This window comes from Gorilla gorilla, chromosome 17 (genome assembly GCF_029281585.2).
Source record: "Gorilla gorilla gorilla isolate KB3781 chromosome 17, NHGRI_mGorGor1-v2.1_pri, whole genome shotgun sequence".
Taxonomy (NCBI): Eukaryota; Metazoa; Chordata; class Mammalia; order Primates; family Hominidae; genus Gorilla; species Gorilla gorilla.
In genome coordinates, this window is record NC_073241.2 from 43,117,074 (window position 1) to 43,142,760 (window position 25,687).

At 45.0% G+C, this 25,687-nt stretch overlaps 1 protein-coding gene across 2 annotated transcripts in view; it reads left to right on the forward strand.

Annotated features, from left to right (window-relative positions):
* Positions 1-19,719: 19,719 nt before the first annotated feature.
* LAMA1 (laminin subunit alpha 1) overlaps positions 19,720-25,687 on the forward strand; it is a 175,691-nt gene continuing 169,723 nt past the window's right edge. The window contains exon 1 of one of the 2 annotated variants that reach the window (XM_019014254.4): positions 19,720-19,915. In XM_019014254.4, coding sequence (XP_018869799.3) covers positions 19,855-19,915 — 61 coding nt within the window. In that variant the 5' untranslated portion in view covers positions 19,720-19,854. The remainder of the gene's footprint in view (positions 19,916-25,687) is intronic. The other variant, XM_063699401.1, reaches the window with a different exon arrangement.

A 25,687-nucleotide genomic window follows, 5' to 3' on the forward strand; every position in this document is an offset into this window, starting at 1 on the left:
GCTGGGCGCAGTGGCTCACGCCTGTAATCACAGCACTTTGGGAGGCTGAGGCTGGTGGATTGCCTGAGGTCAAGAGTTCAAGACCAGTCTGGCCAACATGGGGATACCCTGTCTCTATTAAAAATACAAAATTTAGCCAGGCATGGTGGTGCGCGCCTGTAATCCCAGCTACTCGGGAAGCTGAGGAAGGGGAATTGCTTGAACCAGGGAAGTGGAGGTTGCAGTGAGCCGAGATCGCGCCATTGCACTCCAGCCTGGATGACAGAGTGAGACGCCATCTCAGAAAAAAAAAAAAAAAAAAAAAGTTTTGCTAGGTGCGGTGGCTCACGCCTGTAATCCCAGCACTTTGGGAGGCTGAGGCGGGTGGATCACACGAGGTCAGGAGTTTGAGACCAGCCTGACCAACATGGAGAAACTCCATCTCTACTAAAAATACAAAATTAGCCGGGCATGGTGGTGCATGCCTGTAATCCCAGCTACTCCAGAGGCTGAGGCAGGAGAATCGCTTGAACCTGGGAGGTGAGCCGAGATTGCGCCATTGCACTCCAGCCTGGGCAAGAACGAAACTCTGTTTCAAAAAAGATCTTTCTTTTTCATGAAGGACTTTTTTTTTAACCTGTAACACCATCTGAGCCTGGAGTTTTGCAGGATGTTAGCTTTTTGATAATGTTCCCAATTTCTTCCATTGTTATTGTTCTGTTAGTTTCTCTCTTCTGGAATCAATTTTGATAACTGGATTTCCCATTGCCAAGGCGTCCCACAGGACGGTGAGTGAGCCAGGGCCCATGCAGGCACCTATAATTCCATTTATATGAAAAATGTAAAAGGGCTAACCTGTAGTGACATAAAGAAAGACAGTGGTTTCCAGAAATAGGTGGCTGGGAACTGATTACAAAAGACAGTAGGCAACTTTTCGAGGGTGAGGAAAATGTTTTCTATCATGAATATGGGGGTGGCTGCAATTGTGTACATTTGTCAAACTTACCAAACTGTAAACTTAAAATTGCTGCAGTTTCTTTTCCATAAAATATACCTCAATAATGCTGATTAGGAAAAGGAGCTTGTATCTGAGCCAATCACTGGCAAACAGAGTAGAATTACCTTGACCAACTTCAGTTTATCAAGATTCACTCCCCCAGGGTGAAAAAGAGCTGGTCTTCCCTCAAAACAGCCTGGAAGGAAGATAAGGTTACCATCAGCAGTGTCTTCTGCCCTGGGTCATCTACATGCAGACTTTGGAGAACACAAATGCCCTTATTGAAATGATGGACTCTTCATCTCATAATTAAAATCCAGCCTTTCATAGTAGTAATTACCTATTGAACCAAAACTGTGCAGACTGTTAATGAAAAATAGCCATTCAATTAGAAGTCACATATCAAACAAAACCTCCAGCTCAATGAGCAGGCAACTAAGGAAGAGTAGATTAAGCTGCCCTGGAACAACTTGTGACACTGTGACCAACACATATGGTATGTGACCTTCTTTTAACTCTTCTTTTCCTTTGCTCCATATGGGTTATTTTATTTTCAATCCTTGGCTGCCTAGCTTATCCTTCTGGCTTTGAAGGAAGGTCATTGTTGGCCTAAATCAGAGAGGAAAGGCATATGCTGCTTAGCTCTTGAAATGTTTATTTTTCTCCACTACATATGTTTTGCTTCCTTCTCTAATGTCTGTACTGAAATTTAAGAAGTCTGCCTTACACTGATGGTTCTCATTACAATGGGTCTAGGGTGGTCCCGGCTTCTCCCTAGCATTTTATGTGTGAGTTACAGAGCTATGCATAACTTCTGCTCTGCTACTAGTGATGCATTATTGGTACTTAAGGAATTAAGGCACAGATTGGTATCAGCTCATTGAAACATCTGATATTTAAGAAACTCAATCTGATAGAAAAATAATCGGTGCATTCTTTTAGATTCTTTAGGTCCTAGATACCTTAGGAATGTAGGTAATCAAAAAACAAACAAGCCTGGCCTCATTATCTCAGTCTCTTTTCTTCCTCAAAGCCCTCCCTGAGTTAATAAAGACGTAAAGCTGTGCCCTGGGCTATAAAGAAGGTTAATATGAGAATCCGTTTGAATAGCACTGTGTCTTGGAAACCTGTAACTAAAAGTATTGTCCATTATGCTGATAATCCACAAATACATTCACTCTTGAAATTATTTATGCTTCAGTGTTTGTCTCTGCAGATAAATGTCCATGTTTTCTTTCATTAGAACATGAAAACTTTGCAGTCCTTAGTTGTCAGGAAACATAAAAGCGAAACCTACCGCAGAATTATAATGATGTGTGTAGCGTAGATACAACTGAAATATTTGCTTTTGCAAATGGTCTCCGTCAGAGCCCCCGGCAAAGGCTCAGCTCTAGAGACCTGGGCCCTCTAGATAACATGACTCTAGACTCACTTCTTTCTTAAGGCCCTTCTTGCCCCTAGTAAAGTTCTCATTCCACACCCGGAATTGGTAATGCATTGTCTCAGGACACACTTGGAGAATGTCTGGAGCAGAAGGAAAAGAACCTCCCCATCCTAGCATGGATTAGAGTTTCCTGAATTGGGGTCCTCAAGAGAACCCCAAGCTGCTCCAATAATAAGCTTCCCTGTTTTCCGCAAACTCCATCTGAATGGCTACCTTGTGGAAAGCAGTCCTGATTGTGCTTTGGATGCTGGCGTGGCTTGATCTTGCCCATCCCTGTCTTTCTGGCTCTCCATTTCTTCTCCATGCTCAGCGGGAATTCCTAGACCTGAGTTCTAGCTCTCATGTTTCTCCCAGCAATGTCCTAGCATAGTCTACAAGAATTTCTCTGTGGTCCTCGTTAGCACTGTTTTCCTAATATTTCTGGTTCTCCCCCACTTACAGGCACATGATAGGACCCCACTATCATGGCTTCTTGAGGTTAGGTATGACCAGGTGATTTGCCGTGGCCTACGGAATATAAACAGAAACTTTAAGAGCCAGTGTGTGACTTATTTCTTTACTTGCCTCAGTTGGAAGCATATGTTGAAACGAAGCTTCCATCAGCTGGGATCCCTGAGTTGCAATAGTGAACGGAGCCCACTGCTAACCCACAATAATCGAGAAAGAGATCTCTGTTGTTTTATGCTTCCGAGGTTTGGGACTTGTTTGTTACCGCAGTATAACCTAGCCTATCCCCACGTTATGTCCTCCCCTGGGTTGGTCTTTAATTTTTCTGTTTTCCCAGTACTGTATAACATTTTCACATCCTGTATTTCATTAGATATTTCAGGACTTAGTTTGAATTTTTTTTATTTTACACCTTATTATCCATCATTATTCTTAGCGACATCAACATCCATGTTTACAACCTTTAGCATCTTAGAATCATAGTTCCTGCCCACCTTACCTGTAGAACGTTTCTTCTTCGTATCAGCAGTCACTAAATCAAACCTTTCTTCCAAATTCCAATCTCCACACCCCTCTCCCTGGATTCATCTTGATTAAGCTACTAGAGGCATTAGGTGCCTGTTTCCTCATTGAAAAACAATGCTAATCAGCCTACCTTATCTCCTAGGGCTGCTGTGGGGATTCAGTGAGACAATGCAGAAAAGCCTGGGCCCAGTCTCTGACACATTACATGTGCTCAGGAGCTGCTTGCTCTAATAATTATTGTCATTATGATGTGCTGTCAGCAACTGCTCTCTACCACACTCAATAGACTTACTCTCCATTCTTGATATTTTGGATATTTTGTTCTAATTCTAATTTTGTTTTAAATTTCTAATTATTGATCTGTCAGCTTCCTTTGACGATGGAGGACTCCTGTGTTTTAGCTCCATGCATTTGGGCTGTGGCTCCCCCTAAATCACGCATCCCTTAACCTGGAGTTGACTGCAGATGGGTGAAGGAGCTCAGGAAGGCCAACAGAAGAAGCATCCAACTGAGCCCATCTAGCTGGCAACCCACAGAATCATCTTGAGGAAAATAAATGATTGTTGCTCAAAAACCATTAAGTTTGGGGCTGGTTTATGATACAGCAAAAATGAAAGCACACTTGTTAGCTCTGCAAACTCAAGCAGATTAGCCAGCCTCTGTGAATCTCTGTGTTTTTACCCATAAAATGGGAATCATATTTATCTTGCATAAGCTGGGCACGGTGGCTCACGCCTGTAATCCCAGCACTTTGGGAGGTTGTGGTGGGTGGATCACCTGAGGTCAGGAGTTCGTCATGGCCAACATGACGAAACCCCAACTCTACTAAAAATACAAAAAAATTAGCTGGGCATGATGGCAGGAGCCTGTAATCCCAGCTACTTGGGAGGCTGAGGCAGGAGAATCGCTTGAACCCAGGAAGCAGAGGTTGCAGTGAGCTGAGATTGAGCCATTGCATTCCAGCCTGGCAACAAGAGTGAAACTCCGTTTCAAAAAAAAAAAAAAAAATTATCTTGCATACGAGGATTAAGCAGCTGGCATAGTAATGGCTCAGCAAAGGGCATGTCAGTTATCTTCTCTGTAACTTTCTGGCGTCCTCATCATGACCATTATTTCCTCCTTTGTCCTTTCTCCTTCCTCAAATGTCCCTACTCCAGCTCTCACGTTCAATGGGTCAATCGTGGATCCCCTTTTCAGGGAAGTTTCCACCATCTTCTAGGAGCCCTCTTGTCTTGCCTTGCTTTCACTTCAGTTCTCCATGACCTTTCTCTGCACAGTCTCAACTTGGTGAGCTCCTGCATATCAGTGACTTTGAGATCACGCAAAGAAGACTCAATCCTCTGGCCTCAGCCACAATCTCCATCTGTCTTGAATTTCCAGCTGTTTTTCTAACATTGCCATTTGACTATCTGGTAACATCGAAATGACAACAATCAAACTGTGTGCATGATTTCCTCTCCCATCGGTTCATCTTCCATCTAACCATTCTTTTTTTCATTCTCAGATAGAAAATTTTAACTCAACAATTTCCTTGATCGTCTGCATCCAATTAGTCACTAAGTCATGTTTCTTCGTTTGAAATCTCATCTGATTCCCCCTTCTTCATTCTCGCTCCACATTCCTCTTCTATGTCCCCTACCTCCACCCGCATGGCCACTTCCATTTCTCTTCATTCTGCTCTTTCTGTTTACTGCTAGCAGATAGATTTTCATTAAAAAAAATAAAAATAAAAATAAAATATTTTTGTCTTGTTCTTGTGCTTAAGAATTGATAATAGGCTGGGTGTGGTGGCTCACACCTGTAATCCCAGCACTTTGAGAGGCCGAGGCAGGTGGGTGGATCACTTCAGGTCAGGAGTTTGAGACCAGCCTGGCCAACGTGGTGAAACCCGGTCTCTATTAAAAATACAAAAAGTAGTTGGGTGGCTGGGCGCGGTGGCTGACACCTGTAATCCCAGCACTTTGGGAGGCAGAGGCGGGCGGATCATGAGGTCAGGAGATCAAGACCATCCTGGCTAACATGGTGAAACCCCTTATCTACTAAAAAAAATACAAAAAAATTAGCCAGGCGTGGTGGCGGGTGCCTGTATTCCCAGCTACTTGGGAGGCTGAGGCAGGAGAATGGCGTGAACCCGGAAGACGGAGCTTGCAGTGAGCCAAGATCTCGCCGCAGCACTCCAGCCTGGGTGACAGAGCGAGACTCCGTCTCAAAAAAAAAACAAAAGTGGCCAGGCATGGTGGCCTGTGCCTGTAGTCCCAGCTACTCAGGAGGCTAAGACAGGAGAATTGCTTGAACTCGGGAGGCAGAGCCAAGATCATGCCACTGTACTCCAGCCTGGGTGATAGAGTGAGACTCCTCAAAAAAAAAAAAAAAAAAAAGAATTGATAATAATTTCACACTGCCTCTGCCTCAAGCTCAAATTCCTTACCCCTGGTTTCTCCCTACACATATGGTTTACCTGCAGGATTCAAACATATCTCCCACATCTCACTAATGGCTCCATGCAAAGGGTCCTTTCTTAGTCCAATATCTCCATAGACAGATCCTGAAGCAAAGATGAAAATGCTGACGGTTTATGCTTTGAGACATGCAAATCCATGGCAACGAAGAAGAAAATGAAGAGAGAGACGGGGAGCAACCTAGAGTGATGTGTGACTGCCTGATGCTGCTTCAAGGGAAGAAACCCAGCACGGACTTGGCAGGCGTGTCTGCACCCTGGACTTGTCCAAGTGGGCTGCTAGGAGAAACTGGGCCTGGCAGAGGTGCATAGTAGAGAGAAAAAGGAGGAGAACTTCAGTCTAGCTCTCTCCCTCTTCTATTTCTCATTGGTCAAAATTCATCCCATGGGGAGTAAACTGACCCCCACTTCTGGGTTTCATCATCTGTCCCACTCTATTGCTACTTAGGGTGCCAGATTGTACATAGTGTGGCGTGGTGTTTCACCTAAGCCCATAAGTGTAGGAAGGAGGAGAAACTCCAGTAACAGACAAGAAGCCAGACAGGAGAGCCCAACAACCCGAGGGTGGGGGCCCATCAGATCTGCATCTCATACAGCCTGCCTATGGATCTGCTCCATCCAAACATTTCCAGTGTTGTCTCTATGCCCCTGCCAAAGTGATTCCCCACAACTTTTTCTGTTTTGTTGTGCCTTTCAAAATTAGACTTATCCTGCATTAACTGCTGGCATTTCACCCCGTTCGTGGAGCTCTTCCTGTCCACCTGTGGAAGACAGGTGCCATCTTGCTTGTTGGCCAGCAGCACCCTCCTCCTCTCAGCACCCTCTTCTCTATCTGGGGGAGGATTCCCCATGGGTAAAACCTTGCTTTCCTCTTTCTCACTCCCAGCTCCTACTGTGGAAGAGAAGGGAAGGTCAAGGCTTCTTCACTACCTACCTGGGGCACACAATATAAGCTCAGCCAATCAGTGACTGGCTCTCCAGGCTTTGAGCCTTGAGCTGGTGAAACAAAGATGCAGTGAACATTTGAAGGTCAGACAGCTCCGGGTGCTGCAGTCTGCTTCAGCTAGACTGTTTTTGGTGGGTGACCTTGGCCGTGATTCTGTTGCATAGCATCTGTGACTCTCTTGGTTCCTGTTTTCCAAGCCCTCCTCTCCAAGTTCCCATGGATTCTATGATCCCCATTCTCCCTGCTGTGACATCCCTCTGATTAACTTGCCTTTGTTTAAGGTGGCCAGAGGCAGCTTTTGTTCTTGTGACTTAGAACTGTTTATACTTAGCAGGTTATATTACTTTCTGCCACCTTAGGACTTTTATACCATTTGGAGCTAGTTTGTGAAACATGCTTAGCATAACGCCTGGAACACAGTAAACACACAACTGCAACCAAACTACATTATTGTCAAAATCAACAAATATTTGTCAAGTTTTAGACACTGTGGGGGAGTGGGAAAACTAAATAAACTTAGAAGGAGCATATGTGTCTTCTTTAATAGGAAAAGTATGTTTATAAAATCAACAACAGTTGCAACAGAGATTGTATTACAGAGGGCGTCGGGGCCACAAGGGAGCAAGTGGTTGGTGAGTTCTGGAACAATCATAGAAGGCTTCCTGGGGGAGGAGATGTTTGACTTGGGTGCTGAAGAAAGACCAGGAATTCAAAGGTGGAGAAAGGAAGGGCTGGGCATCATACATAGTGGGAAACGCAGCTGAGCTCTGAAAGGATGGGGCTGCTCAGTGGGAGAGTGAACAGTTTAGGGTAGGGAGTGTGATTGCCTGGCAATTCTAAAGTCCCCTTAATAACCGTGGGCAGGAGTTGAAATGAGATGGGTCAGCATGATTCTCTAGCCACCTTCAGTGGCCATGGTGTAGTCCATCTTCTCCCATATTCTGCTTAAATCTCCAACTCCACCTGCACCATGGTGGAGTTGGAGATTTAAGCAGAGTGAGATAATCGGTGTAAAGTATGATTTGAAGATTCAATACATGATAACTGTTGTTATTATCACTGTCATTACTACTTCTTTTTTGTTTTTTTTTTTTTTTTGGAGATAGAGTCTTGTTCTGTCGCTCAGGCTGGAATGCAGTGGTGCAATCTTGGCTCACTGCAACCTCTGCCTCCTGGGTTCAAACAATTCTCATGCATTAGTCTCCCAAGTAGGTGGGAATAGAGGCCCCTACCACAATGCATGGCTAATTTTTTGTATTTTAGTAGAGACAGGGTTTTAGCATGTTGCCCAGGGTGAGCTCAGGCAATCCGCCCATCTAGGCCTCCCAAAATGCTAGGATTACAGGTGTGAGCCACTGCGCCCAGCCAGTGACTACTATTTCTAGCAAAAGATGCAGTTATTTACATTTTACAGAGGAGGGAAACTGAGACTCAGAAAAGCTAACTGACCTGTTGAAACGTCAAATCGCTAACAATTTCTAGAGCTACAATTTTAATTTCAGTCTTCTGACCTTCACATATCCAATGTGTTGCTTCTCAAGATTAAATGAGATCCTGTAAAATGCTTTCTGATGAAAGAATATTGTCTTTTCAGGCAACTGATCCTATTACTTAGTAACATCTTCTTCCTAAAATTTGAATATTGTCCTTGCCACTAAGCCAATGCCAGGTTTACGAGTTATTTGACTCAAATTTGGCTTCTTGATGATGAGTCTGGAGATATGTCATAAAATGACACAAGTGGGGATCGAGAGTCAAACACAAAGAAAAGAAGCTCTTAGAGAACCTAAAGTGTAAAATATTGTAGAATATTTGCCTCCATCGGGAACAAATAGTAGAAGAAATTAGTAAAAAGCTGAAGGAAGGTTGGGCGCTGTGGCTCATGCCTGTAATCCCAGCACTTTGGGAGGCCAAGGTGGGCGGATCACAAGGTCAGGAGTTCAAGACCAGCCTGGCCAATATGATGAAAACCCATCTCTACTAAAAATACAAAAATTAGCTGGGTGTGGTGCATGTCTGTAGTCCTAGCTACTCGGGAGGCTGAAGTGGGAGGATCATTTGAACTGGGAGGTGGAGGTTGCAGTGAGCCGAGATTGAGCCACTGCACTCCAGCCTGAGTGACAGAGCAAGACTCCGTCTCAAGAAAAAAAAAAAAAAGGCTGGGCACGGCGGCTCATGCCTGTAATCCCAGCACTTTGGGAGGCTGACGCAGGCGGATCACGAGGTCAGGAGATTGAGACTATCCCGGCTAACATGGTGAAACCCCATCTCTACTAAAAATACAAAAAATTAGCCGGGCGTGGTGGCAGGCACCTGTAATCACAGCTACTCGGGAGGCTGAGGCAGGAGAATGGTGTGAACCCAGGAGGCAGAGCTTGCAGTGAGCCAAGATCATGCCACTGCACTCCAGCCTGGGCGACAGAGCGAGACTCCATCTCAAAACACAAAACACAAAACAAAACTGAAGGAAGCTCCAATAATAGTGAGCGGTGTAATACAAATGACACAATGACAAGTATCTTCATAAACATGTATTTCTGACTTTCTAGATAATTGGTGTCCACCTATAAAGTTCTTATTTTCGGGGGCTAGGCCCAGTGGCTTTGGGATGCTGAGGCGTGTGGATCACGAGGTCAGGAGTTCGAGACCAGCTGGACCAACATAATGAAACCCCATCTCTAAAAAAAAATACAAAAATTACCTGAGCACAGTGGTGCACGCCTGTAGTCCCAGCTACTCGGGAGGCTGAGGCAGGAGAATCACTTGAACCTGGGAAGCGGAGGTTGCAGTGAGCCAAGATAGCGCCACTGTACTCCGGCCTGGGCGACAGAGTGAGACTTCGTCTCAAAAAAATAAAAAAATAAAAATAATTAAAAAATAAAATAAAAAATTCGTATTTGCTGCTACTGTTGCAAACTTTGCTTTCGAAGTCTGACTTTCCTGTTGAAAGGCTGCATTGTTACAGATACCCAGCAGGCAGGGATGTCCTGCAGAGTCCTGGGGACAAATGCTGTCTACATGTCAGTATGAACAGCTGTCTTCTAGACCCCTCCAGTTTGGCTTCCTCTTCCTCTATAAAAGAAAAACACACTCACCAAGTTCCTTAAGGACCAAATCCCTGCCAAAACCAATTTTTAAAAGTCTTTTCAGTTTTTGATATAGCTGGTTGCTATTTTCTTGTAACCTCCATCCACTCCTTGGCTTTAGAGAGATGCCCTTTCCTAGCTCACATCTCCCCTTTGGGTCTCTAGTGCTTCTTGCTACATAAATAAGAAGACAGATAATAGTTCATCTCTTTGCAAATGTCCAACTGCCTTTTGTAACCATGTGTTGAAAAGCTCCATTAGAGCCAAACATTATCGTCTTATGGCAACTGTACAACACTCTTCCTAACCCATGGTGATGAAGATGATATCATAGAAGAAACTAATTATCGAATGTTTACTTGATGCCAGGAACTATGCTAACAATTCTGTGTTCATTATGTCATTCAATTCTCACCTTTTGATATACATCTTATTTTTATTCCCATTTTATAGTAAAATGGGGATATTTTATAGTAAAGTGAGTAAACTGAGGACAAGTTAAATAATTTTCCACAAATCACCCAATCAAGTAAACGTGAGAGCTGGTATTTGGTCCCAGGCAGTTTGATTCCTGTATTTTTTAACCACTGCTTTTTCTTGCGTAACATCTTTGTTAAATCCTATTTAAATGTATTTTTTATATTATGCTCTGGAAATTCAGCTATGTAAATGTAAAATACTACAAGCCCCTTGAGAAGAGAGTAAATGTCAAAAGGCAAATGCTGTCTGGTGCCGTGGCACATACCTGTAGTCTCAGCTACACTACAGGCTGAGGCAGGAGAATTTCTTGAGGCCAAGAGCTCTGGCCTGGAGTGTGCTATGTCAGTCAGGTGTCCACACTAAGTTCCACTGCAGTATGGTGATCTCCCAGGAGTTGTGGACCACCAGGCTGCTTAAGGAGGGGTGAACTGGCCAAGGTAGGAAATGGAGAACGTCAAAACTCCTGTGCTGATCAATAGTAGGACTGCACTGTGAATAGCCACTGCACTCCCTCTTGGGCAATGTAGCAAGGCATCATCTTTTTTTTTTTTCTTTTGAGACGGAGTCTTGCTGTCTCGCTGTGTCTCCCAGGCTGGAGTGCAATGGCACAATCTCAGCTCACTGCAACCTCCATCTCCCGGGTTCAAGCAATTCTCCTGCCTCAGCCTCCCAAGTAGCTGGGATTACAGGTGCACACCACCAAGCCTGGCTAATTTCTGTATTTTTAGTAGAGACAGGGTTTTGCCATGTTGGCCAGGCTGGTCTCTAACTCTTGACCTCAGGTGACCCGCCCACCTCAGCTTCCCAAAGTGTTGGGATTATAGGCATGAGCCACCACGTCCGTCTGGCCTCATCTCTTTAATAAAAGAAAAAAAGAGTTTTAACTAAAAAATAAGAAAGCGGATGCTACCTGATGTTCTCTATGGTCCTTAATGGAAGGTAGATATATTAATATAAAAAGGCGCATTAGTACCCAATTTCAAGTGACAAAAACCCAACTCAGAATAGTTAAAGAAAGAGGAAAGTTTAGTGGCATGTGGATATAAGGAAGAGATGAAAACCAAGGTGGTGCTGAGGCTCAGATAACCCCTGCCTTAAATAAAGGTCTAAGATGGTGACTGTGACGTGCCAAGCCAGAGGGTGATAGCCAGAGTGGGAGGAGTGTCCTAGGGACAAGGTCATGTTGTGCAAATTGGATATTCTTCTTTTTTTTTTTTTCGAGATGGAGTTTTGCTCTGTTGTCCAGGCTGGAACGCAGTGGATGGAGTTTTGCTCTGTTGTCCAGGCTGGAGTGCAGTGGCATGATCTCAGCTCACTGCACCCTCCACCTCCCAGGTTCAAGCGATTCTCCTGCCTCAGCTTCCTGAGTAGCTGGGATTACAGGCGCACACCACCGCCCCTGGCTAATTTTTGTATTTTTAGTAGAGATGGGGTTTTGCCATGTTATCGAGGCTGGTCTTGAACTCCTGACCTCAGGTGATCCACTCACCTCAGCTTCACGAAGTGTTGGGATTACAGGCGCCCACCACCACGCCTGGCCTGGATATTCTTCTGCTAACCACAGAGCCACGGGAAGGTGATTCTCAGAAAGTAAGTGGGAATGTGGTTAGACCATCCCACAGATGTTCTGTACAACAGAGAAACTAGGAAATTTCTATTAAAAATGTTCTCTAAGAAATGCTGTCAAAGGTAAAGGCCTAAATCAAACGGCGATGAACGTTTTCATTTAATAAGGCAGTTCTGGGCCAAGCAAATCATGTGAGGCTTCTGATATTAATCATTTTACTCACGTGGTTCTATACTCTTGCAAACAAGTAAAAGCAATGGGATTTTGAAGAGTAAAAATTCCCCTGACATTGAAGCAGATATACAACAATATCTGAGGCAAAGAAAAGCCATGGATACCCAGAAAAAGAACAATTTTGTGAGAAATATTAAAATGAGAACATAATATCTAAATCAAAATTATTTCAAAGTTAAGAAATTCAGAATTAGTTAGAGGCATTCTACTCAGGCCTGGAACACACTGAGGATAAGATTTAGCTTTGAAGGAAGATTCGTTTTCTTTTCTTCTGAAACTGACTCTCGTGAAGTAGCTACTTCATTATTTAAGTTTCATACATTTCTATTTTTTATTTCAAAATACATAATCTATTGAAAAGCCATCACAATTTATTTTTGTTAACTGCATAATGGAGAGCCTGGTTATTCAGGTTATAGGATATTTTAGGGTAAGGCTAGGTTGTCTTTTTAAAGGACTCTAAAATACAATGGCTTAAATCAAATGCTATTTTATCTCTTTCAGCCATTAGGCAGTCTAGGCAGCCAGATGATTTTTTTTTCATTTCTTCTTCTTCTTCTTCTTCTTCTTTTTTTTTTTTTTTTTTTTTGAGACAGTTTCGCTCCTATTGCTGAGGCTGGAGTGCAATGGTGCACTCTCGGCTCACGGCAACCTCCGCCTCTCAGGTTCAAGCAATTCTCCTGCCTCAGCCTCCCAAGTAGCTGGGATTACAGGCATGCACCAACACACCTGGCTAATTTTGTATTTTTAGTAGAGAGGAGGTTTCTCCATGTTGGTCAGGCTGGTCTCAAACTCCTGACCTCAGGTGATCTGCCCATCTCAGCCTTCCAAAGTGCGGGGATTACAGGTATGAGCCACAGTGCCCGGCCTGATGGCTCTTTTTCATAAAGTTATTAACTTTTCTTTCATCTTGTTGCTTCACCATCCTCCAGGAGTGGTCTTCACTTGTGGGGTTGAAGGAGTATGACAGAACAGCATCTGAGCTTCAGTTTAAGGTGAAAGGGGACACACCCAGTGTCTGGAGCAAGGAGGTCATGTTGAATTGGCAGGGCCTCAAGTTTCACACCTCACCTCTGCTCACACCCTGTTGACCTGAATCTAGTCAGAGCCTGTGATGGACCAAATGTTTATGTTCCCCCCAAATTCATGTGTTGAAGCCCTTTTCCTCAGTGTGGCTGAATTTGGAAATGGGACCTCTGAGAAAGTGATTAAGGTTAAATGAGGTAGTAAGAATGGGGCTCTGATCCAATAGGATTTGTGTTCTTGTAAGAAGACACACTTATGAAAGCTTGCTCTTTGTCTCCACCACGTGAGGTCACAGTGAGAAGGTGGCTGCCTGCAAGCCAGGAAGAGAGCCCTCACCAGAAACTGAATGCTGCCAGACCTTGATTTGGGACTTTCAGCCTCCAGAACTATAAGAAAATAAGTTTCTGTTGTTTAAGCCTCCCAGCCTGTGATATTTTGTTACAGCAGCCTGGGCAGACTAATACAGATTTAAACCTAGCTTTGAGGCAGGCTGGCAATGCAGTGCCCACCTGGTGACCTACCTGGGTGACTAAGTGCTCAGAAGAACAGGAGCCTGGATTTTGGGAGGCAACCAGCAGTCTGTTACCTAGGGCTATAAACAGAGTTCTGCCTATCACTTTATAGCCACTTTGTCCAAATTGTTCCCAGAGTTTATGGCACAACTTGCATGAAAACCAAAGCTTATAAACATCATGAATAGCAATTTTGTCCCTCCCCAGACGCCATGTTCTCCATTGCTGTCCTCTGAGATCTCTATTCTTCCTTCTCTTTTTTCCAGTATTTCAGGTAATTCTTTCAAATTCTTCCATCTTCTGCTCTTTATCACGGGCACAAATGGAATCTTCAGGCTCTACTTCAATCCTAATATAGATACTCATTTCTTCTAATATAGATACCCCTAACTTCATCTCCACTTGCTTCCCGGGAGTAGTCTTTGCCTAATGTATTAGTTCCCTACTGCTACTGTAACAAATTATCACACACTTCTTGACATAAAACAATACAAACTATAAGATAACAATTTGTATTGTTATCTTATAGTTCCGGAATTCCAAAGTCCAAAATGGGTTTCACCTGGGCAAACTCAAGGCGTCCTTACAGCTGGCTCTTTCTGGAGGCTCTAGGGGAAGATCTGTGTCCTTGCCTTCCCAGGATCTAGAAGCTGCTCACATTCCAGGACTCATGATCCCCACCCCCATCTTCAAAGCCAGCAGTGGCTGGTTGAGTCCTTTTCACATTGAATCACTGAGTCTTCCTCTCCTACTCTCTCTTTCACTTATGAAGACTTCTACTGATTACATTAGTCCGCTTGGCGAATACTAGATAATCTCCTCATCTTAAGACTCTTATTTAATCACATCTGCAAAGTGCCTTTTGTCATGTAATATAACGTATTTCCAGCTTCCAGCCATTAGCACATGGGACATGCACCTTTGAGGGACCATTTTTGCCTCCCACCTCCAATTTGCTTTCATTGACTGCTAGTCCTTCCAGCCCTCACCCCTGCCTAAAGCGAAGGGTCTCAACCACCTTATTTCTAGCCATGAGACCTTAAGGAGCTTTTCCTATGGTCAGCCTCTCTAACTTTGTCCTAGATGAGACTCTGACACCATAACTAATTCTAGTAACTGACCTCTTGCCTCTATCCTTGTAACCAAGCCCCTAGCTTTACATCCATCTGCCTGGATCCCGGTGTGATGCTCCTGTGCCTAAGTCTCTGCCTTGTATCTCAGTCCTTTAGAACTAAGAGGCAGCCTTGCTTGTACTAACTCTCCAGAGAAACAGTCCTGTCCCGTATTCTGGGCACCGTGGCTGGATCCCGGCTATGTGGGTGTCAGGATACGAGGAAAAACACTTGCCAGGCCAGGCTTCTTGTCAGGCCAGAGTGACCACACTCTGAATGTGGCTCCCCCAGCCTGCTCAGCCACCAATGACCAGAACCTGGATTTTCTACATGCAGGATCAGGTCAGTCTAGCTGTGTTTCTGAAACTTTGCTTCACATTAGAATTACCTGGAGATCATTAGAAATATCTAGATGTCCAAGCTGTACCCCATACCAATTGAATCATAATCTCTCGGGGTGGAAACCAGAATCAGTATTTTTTAAATTCCTCCACTGATTTCAGTTTGCAGACAAGATGGAGAACAAGCAAGCAAGCTATGTGCTGCTGAAGATGTGCTCTGCCTATCCGCAGCATCAGCGTCATGGGGAGCTTGTTAGAAATGCAGGAACTCAGGCCTGCAACCCAGCACTATTGAACTAGAATCTGGATTTCAACAGGATCACCCAAGGGATTTGAAAGCTCCAATTTAGCTCAGCCTGTGTGAGCCCTGGTTTTGAAAATGGTCATAATTAAGCTTTTTTTATGTTAAAAAATATAATAGTATTAGTGAAATTACTGAAACACGAATTCATATTCCAGCACTTTGGGAGGCTGAGGTGGGCAGATCACTTGAGCTCAGGAGTTCAAGACCAGCTTGGACAACATGGCAAAACCCATCTCTGCCCCTGAAAAAGAAAAGTAATCAAAATAATAATACAAAGATTAGCTGAGTGTGGCAGTGTGCGCCTGTAGTCCCAGCTACTCAAGAGCTCAAGAGGCTGAGGTGGTCTACCATTGAGCTCAGGAGGTTGAGGCTGCAGTGAGCCAACATCATGCCACTGCACTCCAGCCTAGGTGACAGAATGTCTCCTAGACATTCTGTCTAAAAATAAAAAAAAAGAAAAAAAGAAAAAGAAAAAAAAGAATTCATTCATCTTTATTATCCTTTGACATGTGCAAGGCAGAGTGCTGGTGACTTCCATACATTGGCTCATTTAATGCTTACACTAAGCCTTCGTTTTTTTTCTTTCTGGAGACAGAGTCTTGCTCCGTCATGCAGGCTGGAGCGCAGTGGCCTGATCTTGGCTCACTGCAAGCTCCGCCTCCCGGGTTCATGCCATTCTCCTGCCTCAGCCTCCTGAGTAGCTGGGACTACAGGTGCCCACCACCACGCCCGGCTAATTTTTTATATTTTTAGTAGAGATGGGATTTCACCGTGTTAGCCAGGATGGTCTCGATCTCCTGACCTTGTGATCCACCCGCCTCGGCCTCCCAAAGTGCTGGGATTACAGGTGTGAGCCACCGTGCCCTGCCATACAATAAGCCTTCTTAGCAAAACCTTCCCAAACTGCCCAATCGGTACCTGGTCCTCCCATTCTTTATCTTAGTAACCAGATATTTCCTTGATGGCACTTATTAAATTTATGATTATTTTTTCTTTTTTCTGCCGTAACCATCAGACTGCATGCTCCACATGGTGGGGAATGTCATATGTCTTTCTCATTTCGTGGTATATCCCTAGCACTGGCACTTAGCAGCCACTTAAAAAATGTTTATTGAATGAATGAAGTAGGCACCATTGCTATCTCTAATTTACAGATGAGGAACTTGCCCAAGATGTCACTGCTAGTAAGCATGGGGGAAGAATGTGAACCATCACTGAGCCCAGCCTGAGCTTTTCTTCACTATCTAAAACATCCATACCTCTACCCATCTTCTGACCACCTGAACAAAACTGTTTACTTCTGTATGTTGGTTTTCTAGTTCCTTGTTTGCACATGTGCTTTTTAAAAATTATTATTATTATTATTTTGAGATGGAGTTTTGCTCTTGTTGTCCAGACTGGAGTGCAATGGCATGATCTCGGCTCACTGCAGCCTCTGCCTCCTGGGTTCAAGCAATTCTCCTGCCTCAGCGTCCCAAGTAGCTGGGATTACAGGAATCCGCCACCACGCTCGGCTAATTTTTGGTAGAGATGGGGTTTCATCATGTTGACCAGGCTGGTCTCGAACTCCTAACCTCAGGTGATCTGCCCGTCTTGGCCTCCCAAAGTGCTGAGATTACAGGCTTGAGCCACCACTCCTGGCCACATGTGCTTATTTTATATACATAATTGTAATCAGAATGTCTATGTTATTTGGAATTTTGCATTTCTTAACATATGAGTTATTTTTCATTGCAGAGTTTCACAATTCAAAAGTAGCTACATAATAGCCTGCTACATTGATTTATAAAGTACTTAACCATTTAAACTATCGCTTGACATTTAGGCATTTTCAATTGTTCATTATTTATAGGTGACTTTGAAGCAAGGATCTTTTTGTGTCCAGTTGAGTTGAATTTTTACTTTCTCACAAAATGTGAACATTCTTGTTATACTCATTTTCAACTTGAACAAGCCAGCCCTGCACTTTCATAGGGCTCTAGGTAATTTAGATATTTTCCAAGCATGCTAAAGATTGGAAAAATTTGTACTGCAGGGTTTTTAGAAGATGTGTAGAATTATGACATTTTTACTGCTGCATTTTATCCAAGTTTGTTCTGAATTCTTTTCATTGAAATCTTTTCTGCTTAATTTTGAGCAGTGATAAATAGTGCCAATTTGCAACTTTTGATGCTTCCTATTCACTCCCCAGAGGTGCTGACCACTTGCCTCCCTTGAAATTACACACGTGAGATCCCTGCTTGCAGTTCAGAGATAAGGTCCCATCGACCTCCTGCCTGAATTTCTAGGAACCCAGGATATGGGGAGACCAAGAATATGGGGACACCCCTTGTGATTCCTCCAGTGTGGTTTTTTTTTTTTTTTTTTTGAGACGGAGTCTTGCTCTGTCGCCCAGGCGGGGGTGCAGTGGCGCGATCCTGGCTCACTGCAAGCTCCGCCTCCCGGGTTCACCCCATTCTCCTGTCTCAGCCTCGTGAGTAGCTGGGACTACAGGCGCCTGCCACCGCCCCCCGGCTAATTTTTTGTATTTTTAGTGGAGACGGGGTTTCACCACGTTAGCCAGGATGGTCTCGATCTCCTGACCTCAGGTGATCCACCCGCCTCGGCCTCCCAAAGTGCTGGGATTACAGGCGTTAGCCACGGCCTCCAAGTTTGCTTTTGATCAACATCCTCTGTGATTTCAGCGTGGTGTTGTAAAGGACTATGGACTAGAAACCAGACATGGGGTCTAGCTCTAGACCAGACATTTGCTGACACTGAGAACTCACTTCCTTATCTCTTGGCAAGCATCTCATAGAGTTGTGAAGATCCCAAAAGATAATCTATATGAATGCTAGGTCTGTGTGTGCAGTTATTTCAGTGCATAAATGCTTATAATTCTATATTTTAATAGCTATGTGCCTAATACTATAATATTTGATCATTTATTAAATACTAAGTTTACTTATTTAATAATTAAATACTTAGTAACATTTTAATAGTTACGAACGTCTGCATTTTAAATTTAGTACTGTATGGAGTATTCACTTAACTATATTGCATCCTTTTAAAACGGCCAAACTATCATTTTGTTCAATGATTTTTAAAAATTAATCGATGGCTAAGTACTATAAGTTCTACTCACTAGATGTGTAAGGAAGTATCCTCAGAAAAACAGGAATTGATAGAGTTGTCAAATAGATTCACACAAGTGAGAGGAAATTATCTTCCTATCAAGAAAAAAAAACCCTACAAAATAAGATGGTGGGATGATAATGAGATATTGTCCCTGTATATTTATATTGAGAAAATGTGAAATCTGCAAAGTGTTATGAATACCTTTTTTTCTTTTTTGAGACAGAGTCTCGCTCTGTCGCCCAGGCTGGAGTGCAGCTGGTGTGATCTCAGCTCACTGCAACCTCCCACTCCCGGGTTCAAGCAATTCTCCTGCCTCAGCCTCCCAAGTAGCTGGGACTGCAAGCGCGTGCCACCACACCCGGCTAATTTTTGTATGTTTTTAGTAGAGACGAGGTTTCACCATGTTGGCCAGGCTGGTTTCGAACTCCTGACCTCAAGTGATCCACCCGCCTCGGCCTCCCAGTGCTGGAATTACAGGCGTGAGCCACTGCACCCAGCCAATACTTTTGATAGAAAAAAAAAATAAGAGGAAATTAAAAATTCTTTATCGGGGACCAGACATAGTTTTAAAATAATAATAATTATAATAACAAAGCAGTTGAAGTTGCGTGTCAGGAGCGCGTCCTCTCTCTCCAGCGGTAAGGGTATCTAATTATAATAATTAAGTCCAAGTGACCTTGCCTTCTTTAGGCAAACAAAGTTGGGAACAAGTTGCAACTCATTTTCAGAAAAAATCCTCAAGTCCTCTGCCCACGGCGGAAAGTGCGGCGGGTCGGCCGAGCCTGGGTGGCCTCCCGAGGGGTCGGTCGCCTCTCGCCCAGCTCCTGGCAGGGGCGCGTGGGTCCTGGCCCGGGGACTGCAGGGCCGCGGCGGGGCGGGCAGGGTCAGCTGGGCACATAGTTTCTCGGAATCCACCCTCCCGGACCCCCGCAGCCCAGTTTCTCCTCCCCTCAGCCCACCTTCTCTGCCCACCTCCTACCCGGAGCCGGGGCGGCGGCCGCGGTCAGCCCGGCCTCCCCGACTTGAGGTCCGGGTGCGCCGGGTCCCGGAGGCCAAGCTGGGCGCCCCCGGGGGAGGGGTCTGGGTTGCTGGGCCAAGCCGGGGCGGGACGGGGCGGGGCGGGGCGCAGCCGAGGGGTGTGTCCGAGGGCGGCTGGAGGGAGGGGCGGCAGGACTCCAGGAGCGGCGGGGCCAGGGCAGCGCGGCCTCGCGTCCCGCGGAGCGTTCCAGGCGGGCGCGCGGCTTTCTCCCCAGACCCACCGAGTGGCGGCGGAGGCGAGATGCGCGGGGGCGTGCTCCTGGTCTTGCTGCTGTGTGTCGCCGCGCAGTGCCGGCAGAGAGGTGAGCCCGGCCCGGGTCCTAGGGTCCCTGTCCCCCGCAGTCGGGCGGGCGGGGGCGGCCGCGGACAAAGCCCGTCGCGTTGGGGCTGCTGGAGTCCGGGCGCGCATCCTGATCCACCTCGGAGTGGGTGTCTCGGCCACGTGGGTCTCCCACGCTTGCCGGGGAGGGCTGGATGGGGACGCCGCTCCTGGCGGACGCTGCCCGCTCTTTGCAGGCTTAGGCTTTAACCTCCTCGGGCTTTGGGGGTCGTCCAGCCTCGCCTCTGGCTTTTGCGGGACTTCGCGACCCAGGAGCGCCATCTACGCGAGCAGTGCTGGGGGTGGCGGGAGCGGGGCGCCCGGAGCGGGGCGCCGGGGGTTGCTTTTAGTGCCCCGGCTGCGCGGGCGGGGGTGGCGGGGCTGTTGGCCGGGCGCGGGGGATGAATGGAGAAAGAGCTCTCCCGAGTCGCCCTCGTTGTCCAGCTGCGCAAGCTGGGTCGCCGCGGCCGGGAAAGGGCGGATTCCTCGGGGCCCCTGGCAGCCAAGCGGGCTAGTGGGGAGAGACGCGGCGAGAAGGGCGCCCCTAGCCAGCCGTCCCGGGCAGGGGGACCCGCAGGCGGCGTCCAGGGCACTGATGCGCCTTCCCGACCCGCGCTTTTTGTGCAGTAGGCGAAGTGGCCAAACCCGCTCATTCACTGCGCGGGATTGACCGTGGGCGCGCCGGGGCGAGGGACCAGCGGAGAAGGGAGCACCTTGCATGCGCGTTGCAAGGATTGAGATGAGAAACTCAGAGCGAATTTTCATTTTCTGTTTTTGCGGGCGGGCGGAAAGAGAGAGAGAAGAAAGAGAGAGAGAGAAAGAAAAGAAAGAAAGAGAGAGAAAGAAAGAAAAAGAAAGAAATAATTCTTTTCCCTTTTGGGGGACAACCCTAGTCACCCACGCCACCCCTAGAGCTGTCTTCGCAGCGTGGCTTCGGCTAGGCAGTCACAAATATTTGTTGAAAACATCTTAATGTATGCAGCACATGACAATGGGCGTATTCCCACGAATACAAACTTCATTAAAAAAAAAAATTCGAGTCAAAAGTAGTGGGCGGAATTTGCAGTGCCCTCGTGGGAAACGTGTGTTTGGGCATTGTGCTGAGTTGTGAGCTCTGCAGAAACGCGACCATCTCATTCATTCAAGCATTCATGATGGAAGCACTGGACCGGAGCTGGAAACGCAGCATTGAATAGCTGCGAGTCTGCTGCGCAGAGCCAGGCTGGGAAGAGGGAATTTACATAGTTATCAGCCAGAAGAAAGGAGCCTTTGGGGAGGGAGAGGAGCCTTAAAGGATTGCGAGGGGACTCCTGTCTATCAGGCTGCTGAAGGTGAACAAGTCCCGGTTTCCCACAGGATAGAGAAAGAGCAGCTTGCCTCAGCTTATTGTTCCCCGAAATTGAAAGTCTTAGACTGAGGAGATGGCCTGAAGGTTGTCCTGGCCCCTCGGGGCTCGGCACTTGGCCTGGCGGTTATGAGTGGTTTTTGGAGAAAGTGGGACCTCATGGGGCTTTCCTGCTTTGAGATGCTGCGGAAAACCTCCCAGGGCAGGAGCCCTTTAATGTTTCATATCGCATTCCCTGTTTGCCTTTTTGCCTTCCGCACCCCAACCCTCACCCTTCCTAACTAGCCTCCTTGAGCAGTTTTGATTTTTTTTTTTGCCGTCTCCGGGCTGCAGGCAGGAGTGGAGTGGCGCCATCTCGGCTCACTGCAACCTCCGCCTCCCGGGTTCAAACAATTCTGCCTCAGCCTCCCGAGTAGCTGGGACTACAGGCGCGTGCCACCACGCCCGGCTATGTTTTTTTTTTTTTGTATTTTTAGTGGAGACAGGTTTCACCATATTGGCCAGGCTGGTCTCAAACTCCTGACCTCGTGATCAGCCCGCCTCGGCCTTCCAAAGTGCTGGGATTGCAGGCGTGAGCCGCCGCGCCCGGCCTGATTTTTTTTTTTTTAAGAAACGATTTTGTGCCCCATGAATAGCATGAATGATTAGTAAAGTTGTGTGTTTTGGTGATAATACAATAATCCTGACCTGCAGATCACCTGCTAGTTAGTTGTCTGGTGTTATTTTTTAAAATAACTTATTATCTATTGACATTCAGATTGTTAGACGTTCCCTGTCATTTCTGCAGTCTCTCTGGGTTACCTTACAGCTCATAGTATATGACCTGATGGCTCACTTTCCTTTGAAATATAATGAGTTTCAAGTGAGCTCCTCCTAAGTATTGAATAGGGGGTATTGTGTTTGTAAAAATAATGTGTTAAATTCATAGCTGGCAATCACATAAAATTATGGTTGCTCCATCACTTTTGTTGGAAACCATCCCTTCTTTTTTTCTAAAATAGACAATTCTAAGGACAGAAAAAAATCTACGAGTAAAAGAAAATTCACTTCATTCTCATATATGACATAGTATTCAAATTTAGCAAGTATGTGCTCCACAGTAAAGTATGCATGCCTGAATGGATTTCAGAGGTGCGTTTTTCTTTTCTGTCGCTGTATTCTCTAAGGGCCCATGAAAAATATTGATTGTAGCAGGTGGAAACAAGGGTATGTGTAATAGAAGCCTCACTGCCCACCTCCTACATAGCCTGGACTTTAGTCCATTCTTTTTTTCCTTCTTCTTTTCCAGACATTAAATATGAAGCCTACATCTGTAGTTAATCTAGCGTGATTGAGAATTCAAATGCATCAAGAATATTAGAATAAATACATATACTGATCTTTAGTGTCTTGTGCCACTGCTTTATAATTGCACTGCTTTATAAACTCATATAAAATGTTTCTGGGACCATTTATTTCAGGGTAATGATCCTTGAAACGCCCTACCGTTTTATACTAATTCATTCATAAAATCCTATGGATATTCATTTTCATGTACAGTAAATTGTTATGGGGGAATAACACAAGCTCTATCTTTAAGCTTCGGATGTTTAATTCTCTGGCTTTACTAGCTATGGCAAATTGGGGACATAACCTGTGTTTTAGTTTCACTATCTGTAGAATGGGAATAATAATAGTGCCTACCTGGAAGGGATGTTAATGATTAAATGAAATAATGTGAGAAAAGTTGTTAGACCAGTACCTAGTACAGGGTTAACCCTCAACAAGCAAGTTCATTTATGTTCATCACTGTTACTATTTTATAAAGAACTATATATTTTTAAACTATATTCTCCAAAATGCATAATTGTTTAGAAATTTGAAGTCTGGATTTGGAATCAAATAGTCTTGGGCTCAAATGCCAGACCTGTCACTTTAATTAGCTATGGCCATGGCTAAGTTTCTTAACTTCTCTGAATGTCAGCTTTCTATCTATAAAATGGATAGCATTGATACGATTAAATAATATGTGAAAAATATTAGCACAGTGTGGGCGTGTCATAGGTACTCAGTGCATGATGGTTATTACTGTTACGCCTATTGTACTTGCTCATCATCCTGGACATCATCTCTCTTTCATTGCTGAAATCCATTTGGTCATTGAGACTTATTGATTTTACCTCCTGAAAATCTGTGCAGCCTTTTGAGACGGAGTCTCGCTCTGTCGCCCAGGCTGGAGTGCAGTGGCACGATCTCGGCTCACTGCAAGCTCTGCCTCCCAGGTTCACGCCATTCTCCTGCCTCAGCCTCCCAAGTAGCTGGGACTACAGGCGCCCGCCACCACGCCTGGCTAATTTTTTGTATTCTTTAGTAGAGACGGGGTTTCACTGTGTTAGCCAGGATGGTCTCGATCTCATGAACTGGTGATCCACCCACCTCAGCCTCCCAAAGTGTTGGGATTACAGGAGTGAGCCACTGCACCCGGCCTCTTTCCCATTTTTTATTCTCACTGCTGGCTAGACTTAGGAATTGTTTGTTTTTCTCAGGTTGTTTGTTTTTCTCAGGAAATAGTGTGATGGTTCACTCAGCAGGCCAGCAGCCTCACCTCTTCTCCCTCCTCAGCAGTGCCATCACTGTGATGTTTCTAGAAACACCATCTCGATAACCGCTCCTACTCTTGTTTAAAATTCTTCCCATTTCTCACCGTTTCTTTATCAAATTACTTAATGTTCCCCAATGTGACTTACTTTCCTTCATGTTTAAGCAAGTGGTCTTCTTCCAAGGTGTGCCCTTTTCACTCCACATCCTTCTCCTGGGCCCACCCTATAAGTTTAGATTATATGCCCCAAACCCCTCACTTTATAAGATGCACAAAATGACAGTGTCCTGCTGCGTCACATTGGGGGTAAAGCAAGGAGGCTGGGACCCCAGCTGGCCTGCTGTCTCAGAGCTGAGAGGCATTATCTGGGATACGCCTGCACCTATTTGTAGCTAACTAATGTTTCCCGGAACATGGGCTGTTAAGTGCCGGACACATCTTTCATTTGGGTTCTAAAGAACCCTGGAAAATCTTCCCAGCTCTCTCTCTGCTGAAGTATTTGTTAGACAACCTTCCCTGTACTCACAGGGCTTTCCCTGCTCAATGCTATTGTCTTGCCTGTCATGGGGCCAGTGACTTATCTGGCTCACCTTCTCTCTCGGCCTTGTCAAGGGCAGGGACTGTTTTATTCATATCTGTTCATTGCTTTGCAGTGTTTCTAGCAGTTAGTAGCCACTTCTTGTTGTTGAGCTAAGTTGAAATGAACATCTTTATTTAGGAATCAAGTAACTTTAAAAATATTTTGAATAGCTGGGCGCAGTGGCTCACGCCTGTAATCCCAGCACTTTGGGAGGCCGAGGCAGGTGGGTCACGTGAGGTCGGGAGTTCAAGACCAGACTGACCAACATGGAGAAACCCCATCTCTACCAAAAATACAAAATTAGCCAGGCGTGGTGGTGGGCGCCTGTAATCCCAGCTACTCAGGAGGCTGAGGCAGGAGAGTTGCTTGAACCCTGGAGGCGGAAGTTGTGGTGAGCCGAGATCGTGCCATCGCATTCCAGCCTGGGCAACAAGAGTGAAACTCTGTCTCAGAAAAACAAAATGTATATATATATATATATAACATATATATGTGTGTATATATATATATTTTTTAATAGATAATCCACATTTATGGTATGAAATGCAAAAGGTACTATAGGTAGAAAAAAGTTAAGACTTGGCTTTTTTACTCTCTTTTGAGGTAACCACTGGCTTTAGTTTTTTGGGTAAGCATCTAAAGATGTTTTTTCAGGTAACTTTTAAAAGCAAGCTACATCATAAAATCTACTTCTTCTCTATTAGTGTAAGAGGGACACCAGTGATTTTCTGACAAAACATGGATGCATGGAACAGTATCCCTCTGTCCGCTGCCCTCCCCTCATACTAACTTCTTTACTGGACCTTGTGCAGGATATTAACACATCACTTAGTAAATGTATGTACTTGCAAACTTTTCACCTTGCAACTTGTCCTTCCAAGTAGGGCTTTGACAGAAAGGTATTGTTAGAGCAGTGTTTCCTAGATCTTTTGGAGTTTAAAAACTTGATTGATTTCATGGCATTGTGCTACTTCTAAAAGTATTGTTTAGTATTAATAAGCTATTTTTAAGCCATAGAGAATTTTAAAAAATATATTTTAGAATTTTAAGATTTATGATATAGGGAAGTTGAGTTTGAGAACAATTCTGTTACACGTTAAGGATAAGTTAATGTATTGACCAATAAGTATGACTTATTACTGGAACACTATGGCAGGTACAGAAAATATGTATTTAAAAAAATTTCTAATGAAGAAGTTAAGTCTACACCTTGAATATAGAAATTAATTGATAGCAACTGGACAGAACTCTG